The 20619-nt window shown below is 48.8% G+C and overlaps 1 protein-coding gene across 1 annotated transcript in view; it reads right to left on the bottom strand.

The window, feature by feature from the left end:
* The window catches only part of LOC142558262 (ATP-binding cassette sub-family C member 3-like), a 215525-nt gene that overhangs the window by 161502 nt on the left and 33404 nt on the right, over positions 1–20619 (bottom strand). Inside the window, exon 4 of the mRNA XM_075670419.1 lies at positions 12297–12447. Coding sequence (XP_075526534.1) covers positions 12297–12447 — 151 coding nt within the window. The remainder of the gene's footprint in view (positions 1–12296; positions 12448–20619) is intronic.

Genomic DNA, 20619 nt, shown 5'->3' with positions numbered 1-20619 from the left:
GCCTATCAGTCCGAACGGTAGCAGCGTTAACGAGACTGCCCTCATTGTCCACGACAACTATGGTAAACACCTTTCTCTCCTCATAAAAAGAAGCATCGACGAAGCCAACCTTCTGATTCTCATCCCGAATGAGTCTCAGTAAGCAAGCTCCCCTGGCCTTTCTTCTACCAACATTTCGCTCCGGATGCATGTTCCTGGGAACAGGCTTGACGTGATACCGATTACGGATCTTCACGGGAATACCGACATGAAGCTGCGAAATCTTCTCTCAGAATATGCCGACCCGTGCTAGTCGTAGAGAGACACACCATCTGCGTCCTCTCCTGAGCCTCAGATATCTCATTCAAGGTATTATGAATTCCCAGCTGGAGAAGTCGGTCGGTGCTGGTGCACATTGGCACTCCCAACACATTCAGCTCGGTAATCTGTTTACGCAGCCTGCGATTAAGCCTCTGCCCCTTCCACCTAGCCAGACGATAGACGGGGTGGTTCTTTGTTTCACCGTCTGGAGTTGTCATAAATATCGTTCTCTCTTGAAGATAGCTGGCTATCCATTGATGCATACGTCCCCCGACGCTACATTCTTCTAGGGCATTTAAAATTGTATCATGTAGAACGTTGTCAAAAGCACCCTTGATATCGAAAAGGCAGCGGCGTTTCTGATGTTCAGCAGTTGTTACTAGGTCAATGGCGCTGTCGATTGACGACCACCCCTTTCGGAAACCTGTCATTGCGTCTGGATATATATTACGCTACTCCAAAAACCCCTCCAGGCGCGTGAAAACCATGCGTTCCATGGTTTCACCTATGCAACTGGCAAGTGCCACAGGTCTGTAGGAAAGCATAGTATGGGGTGTCTTGCCTGGTTTCATTTATGCTGCGATTTCGCTTGTCTTCTCGTGTGCAGGCACAGTTCCCGCGGACCAAGAGAGATTGTAAAAAGCCAGGAGCTCTTCAGTCGCTCGAGGGCCTAGATGGCGCAATGTAGAATAGGTAATGCCATCAGAACCAGACGCACTTGAGCGTCTTGAAGAGGAAATCGCTGCACATAGCTCTTGCAGCGTGAATGGGAGGTCGAGACGATCGTCCATTGTTGGAGGAGCACACCTGAGCACTGGAGCTACCGATGTTGTAGATACAGAGAGGTGTATGCAGAGATCTTCCGCGATTTCCTTCTCACTGCGCGTCTGGATGATAGCCAAAGCTCGGAAGGGACGTAGCTGTTGTAGAGGAGATGGTAGTGCTCGTACAGCAGGCCATATTGTGCACAACGGTTTTATTGGGTCCAGACTGGTGCAAAAGGACCTCCAACGTTGTCTCTCGAGCTTGTCTAAGTATCTTTAAATTTTCTTTTGCACACGACGTGCCGTCCTCAAGTCTGATATCAATTTAGTTCGCCTGTATTTCCTCTCGGCGCGGCATCGGCCTGCCCGCAGCTCTTCATATATAACGTCAACGGATGTTCTTGAATTTGATGTTTGGATGATGCGTGTTGTTGCGTGCATTGCTGCTCTAATGCGCTCTTCAATCTCTTTCGGTGAAATGACACAGTCGCAGGATTCTTCTAGCTTGTTCTGAAAAGTATACTAGTCAATGCGTCGCGTATGAGAACTTGGAAGTCTTGTAAACCATCTCAATTGTACATAAGTAGGTAGGTGATCACTGTCATACGTTTCAGCATCTGTGCACCAGGCAGCAGAAGACGAAAGGCATCGTGAATCGATAGCTAAGTTGAGACAGCTGCTGTATGTTGTGCCACGAAGAAATGTTGGTGAGCCATCGTTCAGGATGTCAAGATCATTGCTGCTTGTGAAGTTAAGAAGTTGTCTTCCTCGAAGATTTGTGATCCTACTACCCCAAAGATGGTGGTGCGCGTTGAAATCGCCTACAATAATATGAGGTCGTTGGTGAGAGTCAAGAACAAGTTTCCGGTGTCCAGAGTCAAATCTTCCCCTTGGTGGAACATAGCCACCGATGACCGAGATTATCCGGCGCTTTAGCTTCAGTGTTATGAGACATACTCGTTGCTGTTACGCACCGGAACTTGGTTTAGCGAATACGTGAGGTCACATCGCACACATAGTAAAACTTTGCTAGTATTTCCACTTGTCCCAGACGCGAATTGTTCATATCCAGAGAGTCTAAATGGCGATGTCATATTCGGCTCGCATATTACAATAACTGGAAACCGATGCTTGAGCACTCTTTGTTTAAAATCCCCCGGGCGACCCCGTAGACCTCGTGCGTTCCACTGGAATATTACGGAACCGCTTATCCTTTCCTGTAGTGACAACCTTGAAGTTGATGATGCCATGGCGTTTACTAGCTTTTATACAGCAGCAAGCACTGGTTCTAGTGCGTCGAGAATTTGCAACGCAGCCTTGGCAACAGGCGTCTTAACTCCGATGAACAGCATTCGCAAGGAACGAATCAACTGTGCAAGCATTGCCTTGATTTTCCCATCCGACGATGAAGGTTCATGTTCACGCTGGCGTCCCGGCTGCACTTCTGTACTCCGAGATAGCAGGGAAGGCCATATAGTAGTGTCCTTGGTGTTCAGAAGAGTAGACGTGGTTAAAAGTGGCTCTGACGTTTGACTAGCAGGAGCGTGCGACGACTTTTCCTGGAGTACAGGTTGTCCTGTTGTCGATGATGATTTCCTTCTGCGATTACGTGAGCGCCTCTGGCGGCGGTAGACCTTGGTAGCCGCTTCTCTGTGTGTAGATCGATCTCGTACCATTTTCCTTAGCGCGGACATTTCAGTCTTTAATTTTGGACAGTCCTTCGACGTGGCCTCGTGCAGCCCATCGCAGTTAGTGCACTTCAAGTCAGAGCCAGCACACGTTAACTCATCGTGATCACCACCACAGCACGGACACGTCATCTTGTTCACGCACACAGCACTTACATGCCCGATTTTCTGGCATTTACGGCACTGCAAGGGCCTAGGGATGTATGGATGGAGAGGATGTCGCACATAACCCACTTTTACATGTGTTGGTATGGTCTCTCCCTCAAAAATGAGTTTTATGTACCTCGACCGTCCAAAACGGTGTATGTCTGTGATATGGGGAGTTGAGGAGATTAGCGTTGGGAGATCGTCATTAACAATATCTGTATCGACATCGTAGATAACACTGGTGGTGGTGCTGCCTCCATGTACGACGAATCAACGGACAAGTATATTTCGTAGCTCAGTTACAGCTTTCAAAGTGTCGAGGATGGTTCGTGTAGTCACATCAACAGTAAGTATATTTCTTCTGGGATTAATTCGGAACTCTCTGATTTGCCCTGGAGCCAGCTTCTCGAGATAGGCAGTGAGAGTTTGCCTATTGAGGGAATTGAGGTTGCCTGTTGCAGTGACGGGGATGTAGGCGATTGTGCACGCTTGCTGTGTGGGCGGCTTATTGTAGTTAAGCTCACTCACGCTTGATGTCCTACGAAATCTCCTCTTCAACCGACGATTTGTGACCTCGGTATATCCGCCGTCAGAATCCATGCCCTCGATGTCTGAGCAGCTCGATGACCTTGGCAGAGTCGCGTTGAGGTGGTCGAGCGCAGCAGACCGACTTGGAGCTTGGAGGCCAGCCCCGAACCTTGGCGGCAGAGGAGGCGGAACGTCCGTCATTGCTTTTGATATCGTACCCTCCCCGGGGGCGTCGGTACGCACACATTTAACCGAAAAAACCAGAGCGAAGCAGGGCTAGCAGCTCATCAAGAACTTGTCTTCTACGGCAAGGCCCCGCAGGAGCGTCTGCGTCAGCAGGCGTTTGGTGTGTTGCGACACCACGTACCCGAGCACACGAGGGTTGGACTCTCCCGCGTCTAACCGTGCGCGGCTTAGCCGTGTCTGGAGAAAAGGGGATCCTGGGGGTTGAGCCAATGCCGGGTGTTCGGACCTTTAAGGCCCCTCGGTGGCGGCAACACACCCCTTTGGCCTCGGGTTCACGTAGACGGCACCCCCGGGCTGACCCACCCGGGGGAAATCGGTAGTTGCCTTTTCCTGTCTCTCTCTCCCTCCAACCTTCGTCTTTTTCTCACTTTCCATCTTTCCTGTCTCGTTCTCATTTCCTTATTACTTCCGAGCTTCCTGGCAGCAAGGGTTAACCTTGTGTGAATAGCCAACCTTGGTTATGTCGTATTAGGTTATATTCTCGATGTACAGCTGGCGTGTGCAAGACTTGTTCGCATGTTCCTGTCGCGTCCCCTCGCTGGGCTCCATGGTGGGAGGCTGGCACAGTGGCTGAACAATACAATTTTTTCTATGGCTCCTCCTTTCGCCCAAAATGATCGCCCCTCTTATAAAAGAGGGCGGACCGAAGCAAGTGAATTTTTCTAGAAAAGAAAAGTTACCTTCCCAAAATACCACGTAGTTCATAGCCAAGTACAAGAAAAGCCTGCAAGAATCTTGTCCCCATTCACAGTATCCAAGTCCTTGACAGAAGCCCTCGGCCCCGGCTACAAGCTTTCAAAAATGTCTAGAGGCGATTTGCTGCTCGAACTTCGAGACAATGTGCAACACACAAAACTGTCAAACCTCGCGTCCGTTGGGGACACCCCTGTCTCCAATACATCCCACCGATCCCTCAACACTGTCCGCGGTGTAATATCAGAAATCGACTTCGTACACCTAACAGAACAAGAAATGCTTGAACGGCTCACCTACCAAGATGTCACAGACGTTCACCGGATCAATAACCGGAAGGACAACAAAGAAATCAACACGAAACACCTGATCCTCAGGTTCAACAGCAACACACTTCCTGAAGAAATAGAAGTCGGCTACTTGAAAATACCTGTAAGGCCCTACATTCCCAACTCCCGCAGATGCTTCAATTGTCGGAGGTTTGGCCATGGTTCAGAGAGCTGCCGGGGCCGCAAAACTTGCGCAAAATGTCCTTCTAAAGAACACACTTCTGAAAACTCTGACGGTGCAGCGCATTGCATAAACTGTGAGGGAGAACATGCCGCGTACTCCAGGGCGTGTCCGTCCTGGAAAAAAGAAAAAGAAATCATCACGTTGAAAACCAAAGAAAACCTTTCATTCAAGGAAGCAAGAAGGCGTATCGTGTTAACAAACACATTCTCCGTCAATGGAAGAAGCAACTTCGCCGATGTGGTGCGATGGGGCGTAGCGCCACACCAACCTTCGGCCACTGCTGAGGCCACGGTTACCGGGCCTCCGGCAGAGCCCCCACGCCCCAGGCAGAGACAACACAAGCTGTCCTGCCACCTACTAAACAGAGCCCGCCGGCCCTCAAGTCGGCTGCCCGCAAGGTTTCTCCTCAACGGGAGAGGCCTGAAACACGCACACCCGCGGTGTCGCGGAGCTCCAATACCTCAGGAGAGGCCATGGAAACAATTCCAGTCCGCCCCCGCAACTGCAGAGGCACAACTCACTTGAAGAAAAGAAAAAAGAAAGAACCCCAATAACGGGTCCTCAAACACAAGGAACCTAATTGTTTATAGCCACACCCCTACAATATAATTAAGCATGGCGTTCCTGGTACATTGGAATTGTCGTGGACTTATTGAAAACTACAGCGACATAAAAGATATCCTAAACTCATTTTCTCCTGTGGCTTTATATTTACAAGAGACTAACCTAGGACCACAACATAAGAACATTTAAAAAAAAACTACAAAGTATTTCGTTGTGATAGAGAGCAAGCGAGTAGGCTCTCTGGAGGTGTCGCGATAATAGTGAAAATGGTGCTGCTACTCATGAAATCAGGCTTCAAACGAAATATGAAGCTGCAGCAGTGACCGTCCTTGATTTTAAAGCCATTACAATATGTACTGAGTATCTGGAACCACATCTAAATATTACACTTCGTGATTTAGAAGCACTTTTTAAACAACTACCAGAGCCATGTTTAGTAGTAGGGGATTTTAATGCACACTCATCTTTTTGGGGGATTGACCAAACAGACACTAGAGGCCGTAACATAGAAGATTTTATTTTATCAAATAATGTCTGCCTGCTCAAGACAGGAAAGCACACATATTGCTCTCCTGGCTCAGGAAAAGTGAGCTGCTTAGTTTTATCGTTTAGTTCTCCATCACTTTTTACAGATTTTAAATGGGATGTTGTTGCCAACCCTTACGGAAGCGGTCACCTTCCTGTAAAAATTAAGTTATCATCCCCACCACAAATCATCCAAAGCAAAGCCCGTCGTTTGAAGCTACACTTAGCAAACTGGGCACTATTTCAAGAACAGGCCAGCCTCAAAAAGTTTTCACAAGTAATCTAAACGTCGATGATCAAAACAAATTGTTCACAACCTGTATTATTAATGCCGCGCGGTTAGCTATTCCTCAGTTCTCGGGAGTGGTTCAACATAATAAAAAAAATTGGTACACACAAGAATGTAAGGAAGCAAAAAAGAAACAAAACAAAGCCTGGGGCATCTTCCGTAGATACCCAACCCATGAAAATCTTGTAAATTTTAAAAAGGCGAAAGCCAACGCACGCCGCATCCGTCGAGATGCTGAGAATACTTCCTGGAAGAACTACATATCATCTATTAACAGCTCAACCACATCCATAAAAATGTAGGAACAAGTCCATAAATAAATAGCAGCTTCACCCCTTTCACAATCCTGTTTTTAACAGCTCGTGGCTCACAAACAAGTATAGAGGAACAGGCAGACGTAGTAGGAGAACATTTTTCAAATTTTTCAAGTTCCTCACACTATACTCAATCGTTCCTGATGCACAAACATACAACCGAAAAACAAAAACTTCCTACAAGTGGCTGTACAAATGAGTCCTATAATGCATTAATCACATTTCACGAAATCCAAAAAGTACTGTCCGCAGGTAAACAGAAGGCACCCGGCCCTGATGAAATACATTATGAAATGCTGGCTCTCCTCTCAGACGCTGCTGTGAACGCACTTTTACAATTCTTCAACAAAACATGGGTATCGGGGAAAATACCGGAGGCTTGGAAAAAAGCCGTGATTGTACCGTTTCTGAAGCCTGCAAAGCCACCAACCAGTCCTGGCAGTTACAGGCCTATAGCTCTGACAAGTTGTCTCGCAAAATCATTTGAAAGTATCCTGAACATGAGGCTGATGTTCACTCTTGAATCACGTGAACTCCTTGACATCCACCAGTGTGGATTTAAAAAAGCGTGTTCAACAACTCATCATCTCATCCGCCTAGAAAATACAGTCCGAGAAGCATTCGTACACAAGCAACACTGTTTAGCAGTGTTTTTCGATATCGATAAGGCTTACAATACCACCTGGAGGTTTGGCATTCTCCGCGACCTAGCAGAACTTGGTATTCGTGGCAGGATGCTGAACTGCCTGAAAGATTTCATGTCCGACCGTTCATTTCATGTGCGCCTGGGTGCAACCCTTTCGAAGAAATTCGTCCAGGAGAATGGAGTGCCGCAGGGTTGTATTTTAAGTACGACACTTTTCATAGTAAAAATGACCTCCATAGCAAAAATCATTCCTAGACCCATTATGTATACTGTATATGTCGATGACCTTTCAAATAGCATGCACATCCTCCAGGTTACCAACATGCGAGTGACAGATACAACTTACATTGAATAAACTCGCGATCTTGGCAGACAAAAATGGTTTTAAAATTTCACCCCAAAAACAGTTGCTGTCCTCTTCTCACTCAAAAGGGGCCTACAGGTTGACCCCACCCTACACCTAAATGAAACCGTACTTCCAGTAAGGAATGAACAAAAATTTCTAGGTGTAATTTTCGATAAAAAGCTCACATTCCTACCACACATAACCACTCTCAAAAAGGAAGCTTTCCAGTCACTAAATATACTCAAAGTACTGTCATATATACATTGGGGGTCTGTTAGAACATGCCTTCTACACATTTATCGTTACTTAGTACGTTCATCCTTAGATTATGGATGCATAGTGTATGGTTCAGCAAGATCGACGTACCCAAAAATTAGACCCAGTACATAACTCAGGCTGGCGCATTTCATGCGGTGCATACCGAACGTGTCCTATAACTAGCCTTTACGTAGAAACAAACGAACCCCCCCTACAAACTAGAAGAGCCACTCTAAACTGTGCATATATCCATAAGGTACAATCTCTACAAAAACACATTTGCTCTCCCCTTGTAACAAAATGCCCTTCACGAGTAATTTTCAACAACAAACCACAAAGTACACGACCACTGCTCCTGCGATTTGAAGAGATGTGTCGGAATCTTGGCATAGTGGAGACATTACCTGGCGTTACCCACAGACAAAATCCACTACCCCCATGGTTCATCTTTCCCACAGCTTGCGATCTCACTTTAACACAGTTCCGTAAAGCACAAACTCCGCCACAACAAATAATTAAGGAATTCCTTGCACTAGAAGAAAAATACAGCAGCTTCACAAACTTTTATACTGATCGTTCGAAAACGAATGAACATGTTCGAAACGCAGTTCTACAAGGGAACTGGGAAGAAACAGTAAGACTTCCGCTGTGCACATCCATTTTCACTGCTGAATGTTACGCCCTTTCTATAGCCATAGACAAAATAATAACGAAAACCTCGCAAATAGTATCATATACACAGAATCCCTAAGTGCACTCCAGGTCTTCATGCCAGAAATACAGTCACACCATTAATAGGAGGCATTATATATAATTTAATAAAAGCCACCACACAAGCACTGAACATTAAATTATGCTGGGTTCCAAGCCACGTCGGAATTAGTGGCAATCAGAGAGAAGATGCATGCGCGGCACAAGCCCGGCACAAAGAAATCACAAAAGTAAAGATGCCTCCTAACGACTGAATGAAGTTAATACATTATAAACTAAGAAAAAAATCGCACTCTGCTTGGAACAATGAAGTAAACAACAAATTACACCTGTTAAAACCCGTGTTAGGCGAATGGAAATCTTGCACACACCAGGAACGCTTCAAAGAAGTGATGCTGTGCCATCTTCGCATAGTACACACACACCTAACACAACTTCATTCTAACAAAGCAAGACAAACCCCAATGTGAACTATGTGGAGATGAACTAACAGTAAACCATATCCTATTTTAATGCAGAAAACTTGAACAACTGAGGAAGACGTTTTTTACCATATTTTACAATGAACACATCCCTTTTCACCCAGCTTTGATTTTAGGAAAAGACGCGCTTGTTGATGTATCATGTGTTTTTAGCTCTATAAAAGAAGCAGGAGTTCTCATAAAACTTTAAAACTTTAAAACTTCGCAGAGTGCTTAACTACATATTACAGAACACCTCACACACCTTCTCATCCCTGAGAAGAAGGCCGAGGTCTTTAGTTAATTTGTTGGGACTCTCCGGGCTCTTGCCCAGACAAGGAATCACTGAGGTGTCCCAATTTGTTTAAAAAGAATCTATGCCTAGTGTTCGGCGCATGATAGCCTAAGCTGCTTAGGTGCCACTAAACTCAACTCAACTCTTCGGCAAGGTAGTCAAGTAACATTACAAGCGTTGGGTACTTGTGCTGCTCTGTGAGCATGTCAGTGATGGTCAACGGTGACAGAGTAGACGAGGAAGCTGACAAAGACGCCAAATCAGACGTCAGTGGGGAGCGAGAGAGTGCATCAGCGTCGGAGTCCTTGCGACCGGAGCGGTACATGACGCGGATGTCGTACTCTTGCAAGCGAAGCACCCAACGTCCCAAGCGTCCCGACGGGTCTTTCAAGGAAGAAAGCCAACAAAGTGCATGGTAGTCAGTAACTACGGCGAAAGAACGGCCGCAAAAGTATGGGCGAAACCTGCTTAGTGCCCAGATAATCGCTAGGCACTCCTTTTCTGTGACGGAGTAATTTAATTTGGCTTTCTTTAGAGTACGGCTCGCATAAGCGATGACGCATTCATCATAGCCAGCTTTCCGTTGCGCTAAAACCATGCCAAGGTCAACTCCACTGGCGTCAGTATGAACTTCCGTGGGAGCTTCAGGGTCGTAGGGGTGAAGAATCGGTGGTGAGGTCAACAAGTGGCGCAACTGCTGAAATGCTGCATCACATTCAGGTGACCATGCTGCTATGCCGTTACTGGCGGAAAGTAAACTTGTCAAGGGCGCCATGGCGGATGCGAAACTGTGTAAGAAGCGACGAAAATAGGAATATAAGCTAATAAAACGTGTGCCTTTGGAAGTCTGCAACGGCGCTGAGCTTGTCTGGGTCTGAGGGGACGCCGTCTTTTGAGATAACGTGACCCAAGATAGTTAGCTTCCTTGAAGCAAAACGGCACTTTTTGAGGTTAAGCTGTAGACCAGCAGAGGCGAGACAGGTCAGAATTTCATGCAAGCGAGCGAGGTGCGTCTGAAAATCGGTTGAGAAGACGACGATGTCGTCGAGGTAACATAAAAAGGTCTTCCGTTTGTGGCCGCGAAGGATGGTGTCGATCATACGCTCAAAGGTAGCAGGCGCGTTGCACAACCCGAAGGGCATGATGTTAAACTCGTAGAGGCTATCAGGTGTAACGAATGCGGTTTTCGGACTATCAGGTTCGGCCATTGGAACTTGCCAGTACCCGGAGCGCAGATCCAAGGAAGTGAAATATTCTGCGCCTTGCAAACAGTCGAGAGCGTCATCGATCCGATGCAGTGGATAAACGTCTTTTATCGTTATCTTGTTTAGATGTCTGTAGTCGATATAAAAGCGAATGGAGCCATCTTTTTTTCTTACCAATACGACAGCTGAAGACCAAGGACTTTCACCAGGGACGGATGACTCTACGTTTGAGCATGTCGTCCACTTGCTCCGTGATTCGGCGCTTTTCGACAGAGACACGATACGGGAGCTGTCGCAAGGGGGAGTGGGAACTGGTGTCGATGGTGTCAGGTACACCGGTGGCACGTCCCAATGACGTCTGATGACAATCGAAATAAGAAAGAAACCTGTGAAGGAAAGCGAGAAGTTGGCGGGGATGAGAAGGGGAAAGAGCAGGGTCGATGGCGTTGTCAAAACACACTGAAGGTGGTGAGCCGGAGACCGAAGCGATGACGTCAACGTGACGGAGGGAGTCAGTATATAGTAACAGCGAGGTCGTCGACGTAGTCTACCGCCTGGAAGTGTCCTACGGTCTCTCCACGCAGTAGGCTGATCGGGTACTGGTAGTAGTTGGTGACCAGCATCACAGTTGACCCAGATGTTATAGCGAGCACGGCAATCGGAAGAACAATGCCCTTCCGTTGAGCAAACACATCGGAAGGCGTGAAAACTACAGTGGCGTAGGATGCGGCATCAGACGACAGGACAACAGCCATCGACGGCTCAGGTGGTATGGTTGTGTTGGCATAAACAGTGAGTTTATCGGCAATGTGATGAGAGCTGCTCAGCAGTAATATGCATAGTGGTAAAAGCGACACTTCTGCACGCGAACAGTCAATGACACCATGATAACGTGACAAGAAATCCCAACCAAGGATGAGGTCATCAGAGCACGATGGTAGCACGAAACGCTCGATTATGTACACAACGTCGTTGATGACGACACGGGTCGTGCATACCGCTGAAGTTCGAATTCACTGGGAGCTGGTAGTGGCGAGCACCAAGCCAGAGGGAACTGTAGTGACCTTTCATAGTTTGCGGCAAAAGTTCTCGTGAATGACGGAAACGGCTGCTTCGGTATTGACTAGGGCCACTGCGGGTAGTCCCTCTACAAAAACGGTAATAACATTTTGCGGCGAAGGTTGAGGTCTTGAGAACGTCGATGTATTTGCAGTTCTTGCCTCAGGAACTGCACAAGTCAGTTTTCCTCTTCAGTGGGAGCTCGACGACGCAGGGGCGAAATCGAATGCCGGCGAGAGGAAGGGGAACGCCGAGTTTCCCACCTGCGATCAGTTTCAAGACGTCGCGGTGAAAACGGAAGCGTGGCGGCGTATTATGGTGCCTTGCTGGGCGTGTCAAATGTGGTACCCGTAGTTGGGGCGCGGCGGTGACAGAAGCGCGCCACATGACCAGCGATGCCGCAGGCGAAGTAGATAGGCCGGTTGTCTTGAGTGTGCCACATCTCGGTGGGACGAAAAAACTGTGATGACGGTGGGAAACTGGAAACGAAGCCGGGTGCATGGGCGATGAAAAGGAAGGTGTCGGTGCAGGTGACCATGCGACCACGGCTGCGTAACTGAGCGGCAGCGACGTAGGGTGAGTGGCAAAGTCGGTTTAGGACTGCGGCACATTCATAGCGTTATTGGGGGTGGGTTGTAGCAGCTGCAGGAAGCGTTCCAGATATTTGAGTCCAGATGGCTTCCTGCAGCGTTGGAGGGAAAGCTACCGTAGGTGCTTCGCTGTGAGGCAGCAGCGAGAGCCTACGCCTGGCCACCTCTTCACGAATATAATCTCTGATATGCTGCCAGAGGATCGAGTTGGCCATGTCGGTAGAAACCACGATGCTCGAGACGGAATCGGCGTGTTGAATGTTCTGGCGGGCGATGGGACGTTGGCGGCGCAGCTCTTCAAAGCTCTGAAAGAGGTTAATGAGGACGGATACGCTAGTTGTGCTTTTCGCCAGCAACATCTGGAATGTGCTGTCCTCAATGCCCTTGAGGATACGCGTGATCTTGTCATCCTCTTACATGCTGGGATTTACGCGCTTGCACAAAACGAGAACGTCCTAGATGTAGCTGAGGAATGTCTCTCCAGGCTCCTGTGCGCGCTGGCATAGACGCTGTTCATCGCGCAGCTTAAGCACAGCTGGGTGATCAAACACTTCGGCAAAAAGAGTCTTAAATGCGGACAATCTTGTAACCTTGGATTCGTGGTTGAAGAACCAAAGTTTGGTTACGTCGGCGAGGTAGAAAACACGCGGTTCAGCTTAGACTGGTTATTAAATGTGTTATGGGCACTTACACGTTCATACGATGACAGCCAGTCTTCCACGTCGTGTTCGGCGGTCCCACTGAAGATGGGTGGGTCGCATTGACGAGGGACGGCGGCGCAGATGACAGTGGCAGCCGGTGGTGGAGGCGACGAGGTGGCGGGTTCAGGCATAGTGCAGGGTGATCTTATTGGCAGGGTTCGAGTGCGGAGCTCCAGGACGAGGCGAAAGATCACCTCCACCAAATGCGACGAGCTTTAGTGTCGTTGAGAACGTTGTGGAACGCTAGGTATATAGAGGCATTGCAAGGACTATCTGTAGCACGGGATCGCACGCGATCACGGCACAGCCCTTGGTCTTAGAATCCTCGAATCCTTGCTTCCTGCTCATTTTCCATATCGCCTCATTAGCAGCCACAACGTATCTTCATACATGACTGTCCCATTCAGGCACCTCCTGTATAGTTTACTAGATTAGGGGTAGTGGGCCGTGGGAAGGCTCCGCGGTGAAGCAGTTTTCCCTAGAAACGTACAGGTGGCGCTGCAGCACCTAAACCTGGGCACCTCATGCATGCATACGCGTCGGATATCTCCTCGCCCGGCTTTAAAAACGCGTTTGAATACGCTCTACCGCCTTCTCTAATATACAGTAGAGAAATAAAAAGGGGAAAGAAAGGGAGTTGCTTCGTTTTCTTTTGTTCTTTTTTTGTTGCGAGGGCACAAGTTCAAGGAGTTTCATTGGTACATGCGAGTCCTAGCATGCGCTGGTGGCATGACTGGCTTATCAAAACCTCTTCCGAAAAAAAAACATTCAGAAAACATACACGCAGGTTTAGTTCTGCAAACAGCGCTTTATTTAGAAATAAAAAATGGGCTCCAATCCATGCTATAAAGGTTGTCGGACAGTGGAGCTGTAAATGACAACTAGAACCGTTACCCATTGAGACCTAGGTTGAAATTCACGGTCCGACATTCACATGAACTTCACCTAGCTATTACGTTTCGACGGCCTGCGACTTGGCTTGCGCCTCTACTTCGTGCACCTACAAAATGTGAGCCAGAGAGAAGAGGAATTCGCCGCGCCTCGTATGCACGCTGCTATTCCATTATACGTGCGTGTCACAACACAAATCAGTTGCTAGGCGGGTTCTTCTTGCACGTACGAAAGTGTAGTTACGTCACTCCCTGCTTCGTATACAACAGTCAAGCTGCCGTCGCCGCGGCAGCTAACGCGCCAGTAATCTTTACTGGGAAACGTATGCCGGGAGCGCTACGTGCTTCGCATATCACGTAGACGTAGGAGTGTCTTATCATCAATTATACACGAGATTCGGATGCTTGTTTTAAGCTGGCTCTTTATTGAAACGGATGCTGTTCTCCATATTGTATGCGTGATTCTAGAGAATGTATATACTATTCGCTTCCCTTTGGTAAGTGCTTGTAGCCCCTGCATTACGGAGGTATGAGCGATAGATGATGATAGCTTTCTGTCGACGTTACACCACAAGAAAGTCCCGGGATTATAGCCATAGAAAACTTTGCTGTGGAATAGGGCGAAAAGAGTCATGCAGCACCTGTTTCACTACTTCCATGGCATGTGAGAGGCGTTCTGATATGAACGTACGGCAAACCCATCCGGCAGACAATGTTGCCTTGTGTACTTTCTGAGTTCCTGAAGACAGTCTTTTCGAGCATGCCAGTGTCAGACTGACTGTTAAAAGAGGCGTGAACATAAGGAGCACCACGATAGCTAGGACATTTATGAGCACTCCACTGCTTTGTCGATTGAGACACATTCCATAAGTCAAACAGCATGTACAGCACGTCGATTGCCGGCCCATCCCTTTGAAGCTCATAAACTTGCAAGCAAGGTTTCTTAGGCGAACCACACGCCGCAGATTCAGCGCACACCTTTTTTCTTGGAGGTCTTTCGCGTGCTGACACCTTCGACAGCTACTTGGGAACATTGAATGGTCGGTACTGCGTCCGGTGAAAGCGAGGTGAAAGCGTGGTATCCTCACTGCCTTTCCATAAATTACGTGAACGTAGTGACGAAATACGTACTTTTCTTCAAACTGTAGCTCACACACAGTTCCAAGGGCTTATCAGCACAGTGAATGTTCCGATTGCAAACACATCACTTTTCATAGTCCTCGGGGAGATTAAACACCTTCGACGCGTTCTTCCGGCCGCTATACGCACTTCTGCAACCGTGAGCGAAGCAGTCGTTCTCCTGACGAGCCTTCGTCATGTTACCACATCGCTCAGAGAAAAAACTGCGCACAAAATAACAAATGCGCGCACAAAACACAGAAGAACACATATACATGGACGAATACGGCCAACGCGCCAGCGCGGCGATGGCACCGCGGGCCCCAGGAAAAGGCTCCATAGCGCCGCCTCGCGGCCGCAAAGCTTTCCCGGATTTTCGGCCTCATGCGCGCGCATTGCCCGCGCCTCCCACTCGGCCTACTACCTCCACTCTAGTACACTGTACCTCCGGCACCGTGCAAACCACGATCTGCACCTGAGGGGACAGCTCGCGCAAGTCGTCTACGCACTTCCCCAAGCGCTGGCCCTTTCCTGTTCGGGACGTCAACTAGCCCACTTGCTACATGGACAAGGTTCCGCCCGCGCGCATTTTCCGCGATCTTTGTTTTTGCTCGCTCCATAACAGAGCACCCAGTGTCCGCCCTGGAAATGTCCCTACGGCGACTCTTCTATCGCCTTTCACCCTCTCCAGAATTGCTTCTGAGCCCCTAGCCAGGTTTTAGTCGTCGGCGATAATCACCATTTCAATGTGTCCTTCCTATCCTTGCTTGCCTTTGTCATTTTCAGCGTGATTCGCATTTGTCAAGACCAAATGCCCCTGCGCTCCTGCTTTTCTTTTGCGTGGTGGCATCAAGGTAGGTGCTGCTCTTTCCAGCTACCCCCTCACCACGTTGAACGCATTCCCTCTCCTGTCACGTTGGGGGACTGCGTTCCATTGTCTCGACCATTCTAGTTCACAATGGCAGCCCTGTTCAGCTTTTCCTCGGCCGCTTGAAGTCGTTCTTCCACTACATTCCTTGCATCAGGCTCCTTATTTAGCTCATTTTTGAGCTCTTCTACCTGTTTGAGATGCTCATCCTGGAAAGCCTCACTTTTCTTCAGCCTAGCATCGACATAACAGTGTGTGCCGATTGAGTCGATTCTCCCTCCATTCCTATTCTTCCCCTCGTCTGCCTTTAGGGACCCCCCGCACACTGCACTCTTTCCCGGCTTTCCTGGCATGTATTGCACAGCTTCTTCTAATGCAAATACTGCAAAACTATAATCATGCAGAGCACGTGCCTTCTAGTAAAACTGATGTGCACAATATCCAAATCCTTAAAATGCCGCAATGTAATTCTCAACAATGTTTTAAAAGCAATCAATGCCGCACAGGCTTAAGGTACGCCACGTTTTCGCACGTGTTCAACCACGCGGCCATGCTCTCACTTTCCTACCAAAGTAGTAGTCCCGATACGAAAGCACAAACAGTAAAATTACTAATAGGTATTAGTTTTGCCACTTCCAAGCTACTATTTCAAAGCTATGAAGATTTATCATCCCAACTAGTTGCACATGTTGAAGCACGTGGCGCGAAAGGACGCTCTAACTATCCTCCAAACCGAATATACACGAAACACGCTGGCGCACACAAAAAAAGAGAGAGGAAAAAAGGAAACTACCCAAATAATATTTAAGGGCTAAAAAATCAGGAAATCAAGAACACGTCCATCAGCCACAGAATCTGTCTTGGCGGGATGGATCGATGTTATGAGCGTCCCCTTTGGAACGGGGCGGTGGGTTGCGCCACCAAGCTCTTGCTATTATATTGCCTAATTTCCTACCTAGGTTAAACAATGAAAAAAGAAAAAAAAACCACTATGAACTACCACGCCCAAATTGTGTGATCCCCTATAGCGAACTGTGCTTTTGTACGTCTCCGTCTTTTGTCGTTTCCCTACTTTTCTTCCACCAATTCTCCAATCGCCTCTTACTAATGCCTATTACGGACATGTTTGCTTTACCACTGCTCCAGCTGAACCCAAGGGCTTCAAGGAGGTCAGTGTTGCCTGAATCGACCGCTCAGTAGATGTCGTCACATTCTAATAGAACATGCTCCGCCGTTTCCCTAGCTTTACCGCAGCAAGCACATGCTTCTTCTCCCTTCTTATATCTCGTTTTATAGGTCCGTGTTCTAAGGCATCCCGATCTCGCTTCGAAAAGCAATGAGCTTCCCTTTGAGTTATAAACGGTTTCTTTACTGATTTCGTTTTTTATGCGCGATCTGCAACGGCATCCATCTCTCCGGCTCAAAGCGATGCAAGAAGCGTTTCCATATCCCCTACATTATCCGACAACGACAGTGGCAGAAACTCGGTGGAAGAACAGAACCACCCCAACGAGGGCAGGCAAAGTAGATCGCGAGGACGCCGATCGACGCAGAACAGCCAAGCAACCAGTGCAACCTTCTTTCCCGGCGGATTGAGCAGCAGGAGCCGATCTCGATATTACCCGAGACTAAGGTCAACTCCGAGTGCCACCGACTCCGTCGGGATGTCGCGGAACCGGTCGAGTTCCGGGAGAGGAAGGACCCCGACTAACAGCGCTCCACACGTGAGCTGGGCTAGCATGGTCTCTTCTCCCAATGCTCAATATCCTAAGATGCAGGCTCTCGAGGCAGAACTCCAACAAATGAGGGTGTTAATAGAACAACAGAGGACCGAAATCACTAAGCAGCGTGCAGAAATCACCCGAATACAAAAAAGACAACAGGAGCGCAGCCAGACGCTGCGCCCAACCCCACCGTCTAATCCCTCACACAACACCACAGCACCACCACAGAAACGTAAGGCAGATATATCATTACTGAACTTGCCAACCAGATGCTTCAACAACACCAGGAGAATGGTGCCCGCTTGCAACAAATAAGCGCACGGCTAGACGCTCTGGAAACCAGAACCACCAACCTAGAGTCTCGGGTAGCCGCGACCGAAGCCAAAGTACTTCGCTGGAAGTCGAGATTTACATCCACGGCCTCCGGCTCCCTTAAGGGCGTGGCATCCAAACCCTATGACCGTCCATCCTTATCCGAAATCTCCAAACCGATTGCTGAACCCCCTCCACCTAAAATGGCTCGCACTCCTAACTATAAGGTCGGGCAGTGGAACTGCCGTGGGTTTCGCCGCAAACGGGGAAACCTTCAGCAGTTTGTTCGGAGTTAGGAGGCCCCGGATATCATTGCCCTTCAGGAGACGGCAGGCCACGCAAAATTGGCAGGGTACAATCCTATAATGCTTCTGAGTCGGATTCCACCACCGCTATTGTAGTTCACAGAAATCTAACAGCCATTAAACATGATATAGAAGAAGTCGACATAGACGATGTCTTTATTGAACTGATCCCTAAACGTAAGCAGGATGAAAACATATTCATTCTTAATATCTATAGTAGCCCAAAGTGCCAACGTCACAAGTTCGGAGCTCTATTCCAGGACAGCTCTCAGAATCTCCCAACAAAACTCCATATTATTATAAGGTGACTTTAACGCTCCCCACACTACATGGGGATACCACACAGAGGTGGTCAGAGGTCGTAATCTTTGGCTAGAAGCCCAATAACAGGGACTGACTCTCATCACACACCCCCAGACACCCACCCGTATCGGGAATAGTGTCAGTGTTGACACCAGTGCCGACCTAACTTTCATCAAAAACATAGGCAACTATGATTGGACTGGACTATGATGGTCTGGAACCCGTTGGTATTGAGCGCATCCACTGTTTAGGTAGATATTCAAGAAATAAAACCAGACCAATCATATTCAGGCTTCTCGACACTAGATATAAGACCAAATATAGCGAAAAGGCTACAAGCTCAAAGGATCCAACTTGTCTATCGGACAGGATTTCAGCCGCAAAATACGGGAGACTAGAAACAAACTCTGGGATAGTGCAAAACCCAATCGGGAAAAACACGAAAAAGTATCTTTATCATATTGCTACGGGATAGTATTTTCAATGACGAAGAGCCGAGCAGTAAGAGGACGACGACGACGACGATTGGAAGCTAGCGCGGGCTGTTGCCTCTTGGCCAACAGTGGCGTATTGCGTTGTAAATATACTTGTAAATAGCTTTTCGTCGGTGTCTTCCTACGTAACATATCTGGTGGAGGTGGACGTTCCCTTTACCTCGTCACGGAGCTTCGCAGTGGACGGTACGTCGAGCCTTCCTTCATGGCTCCCGGCGATGACAACTCGACTCCGCCGGCTCCGACACCTGCTGCCAATTCGAATACCTACATCACCCTCTCCGCTCCACGTGATCCTGGCGTATTCTCGGCAAAAGATGGGGAAGACGTCGATGACTGGATCAGCCTGTACGAACACGTCAGCCGCAATAACCGGTGGGCCCTACTGTCATGCTCGCCAACGTAGTCTTTTACCTCGGTGGCCCACCTCGAGTTTGGTATCGGACGCACGAAGATGAGCTGACCAGTTGGGATTCGCTTAAGCAAAAGCTTCGAGACTTGTTCGGCAACCCCTACGGTCACTAACTTACCGCGCAGAAGGCGCTTTCTGGCAGTGTGCAGATGTCAACAGAGCCCTATGTCACGTACATTCAGGACGTCTTGGCTCTGTGCCGCAAAGTTGACACCCACATGACTAAGTCCGACAAGGTTGCCCACATCCTCAAAGGCATTGCCGATGACGCCTTCAACTTGCTCGTTTGCAACAACATAGCGACGGTGGAGGATGTTATAAAAGAGTGCCGCCGCCTGGAACTCGCTAAAAGCCGACGTATTGACCAGCAGTTTTCCCGTCTGCCCAACACCCCAGCGACATGTCCCTGTGCCGACACTCCTCGTCCCAACAACACTGCCGATGTTACCAGGATCGTCCGGCGTGAGATCGAGGGCGCCTCTCCGGCTGCCTTCGACTCCAGTCCCACCAACACATCTGCAGTCACGGTCTCACTGATCCAGGCAGTTGTCCACCAAGAGTTCGAAAACATGGGTCTTCACACCATCTGCTCGGCCCATCGTCCTGATACCCGCCCGGCTTCTTCGATTCCGCCCCGTACCGCATCTTCTTACCCACCACGTTTCCGCAACCCATCTGAATGGCGCACTGCTGACGACAAGCCCATTTGTTTCCACTGCCATCGAATCGGGCACATTTCTCCGCACTGTCGCAGTCGCTGGAGTTTCCCGACCCGGCCTACTTATACTGCCTACTCTCGGCCCCCAGGTGGCCCTTCTCGTCCCTATGCCGCACGCTCCGATAATGCCGCCGCTGATTTTCTTGCACCGAACCGCTCCTATTCTCGTTCGACTTCGCCCCAACGACGACAATCTCGCTCTCCCCAGACCCATCGCTCATATTCGCCGACTCCCTTCGGACGCCGCTCCCAGCCGGAAAACTAGACGATGCAGCGCCTCGAGGTGACGCTGCATTGCTCCCTACGCCACCAAATCCTCTCCTGGCGTTGCCCACTCATCTGAACCTTCTTGACGTGCAAGTCGACGGTGTTTCTGTATCTGCACTCATATAGACTGGGGCGCATTTGTCCGTAATGAGCGCTGACCTTCGTAACCGGCTCAAGAAAATTATCACGCCCGCCACGACGCCTGTTGTCCGTGTCGCTGATGGCGGAACAGCCCCCGTAATTGGTATGTGTACCGCCCGCGTCTCCTTCGCTGATCGCTCAACAATCGTGCTATTCACAGTCATCGCTCACTGTCCCCACGACATCATCCTCGGCTTAGACTTCCTCTCCGCACGTTCTGCTC

The sequence above is a fragment of the Dermacentor variabilis genome, chromosome 9 (genome assembly GCF_050947875.1).
Source record: "Dermacentor variabilis isolate Ectoservices chromosome 9, ASM5094787v1, whole genome shotgun sequence".
In the NCBI taxonomy this organism is placed as follows: Eukaryota; Metazoa; Arthropoda; class Arachnida; order Ixodida; family Ixodidae; genus Dermacentor; species Dermacentor variabilis.
This window is presented reverse-complemented; position numbering and strand designations above follow the sequence as displayed.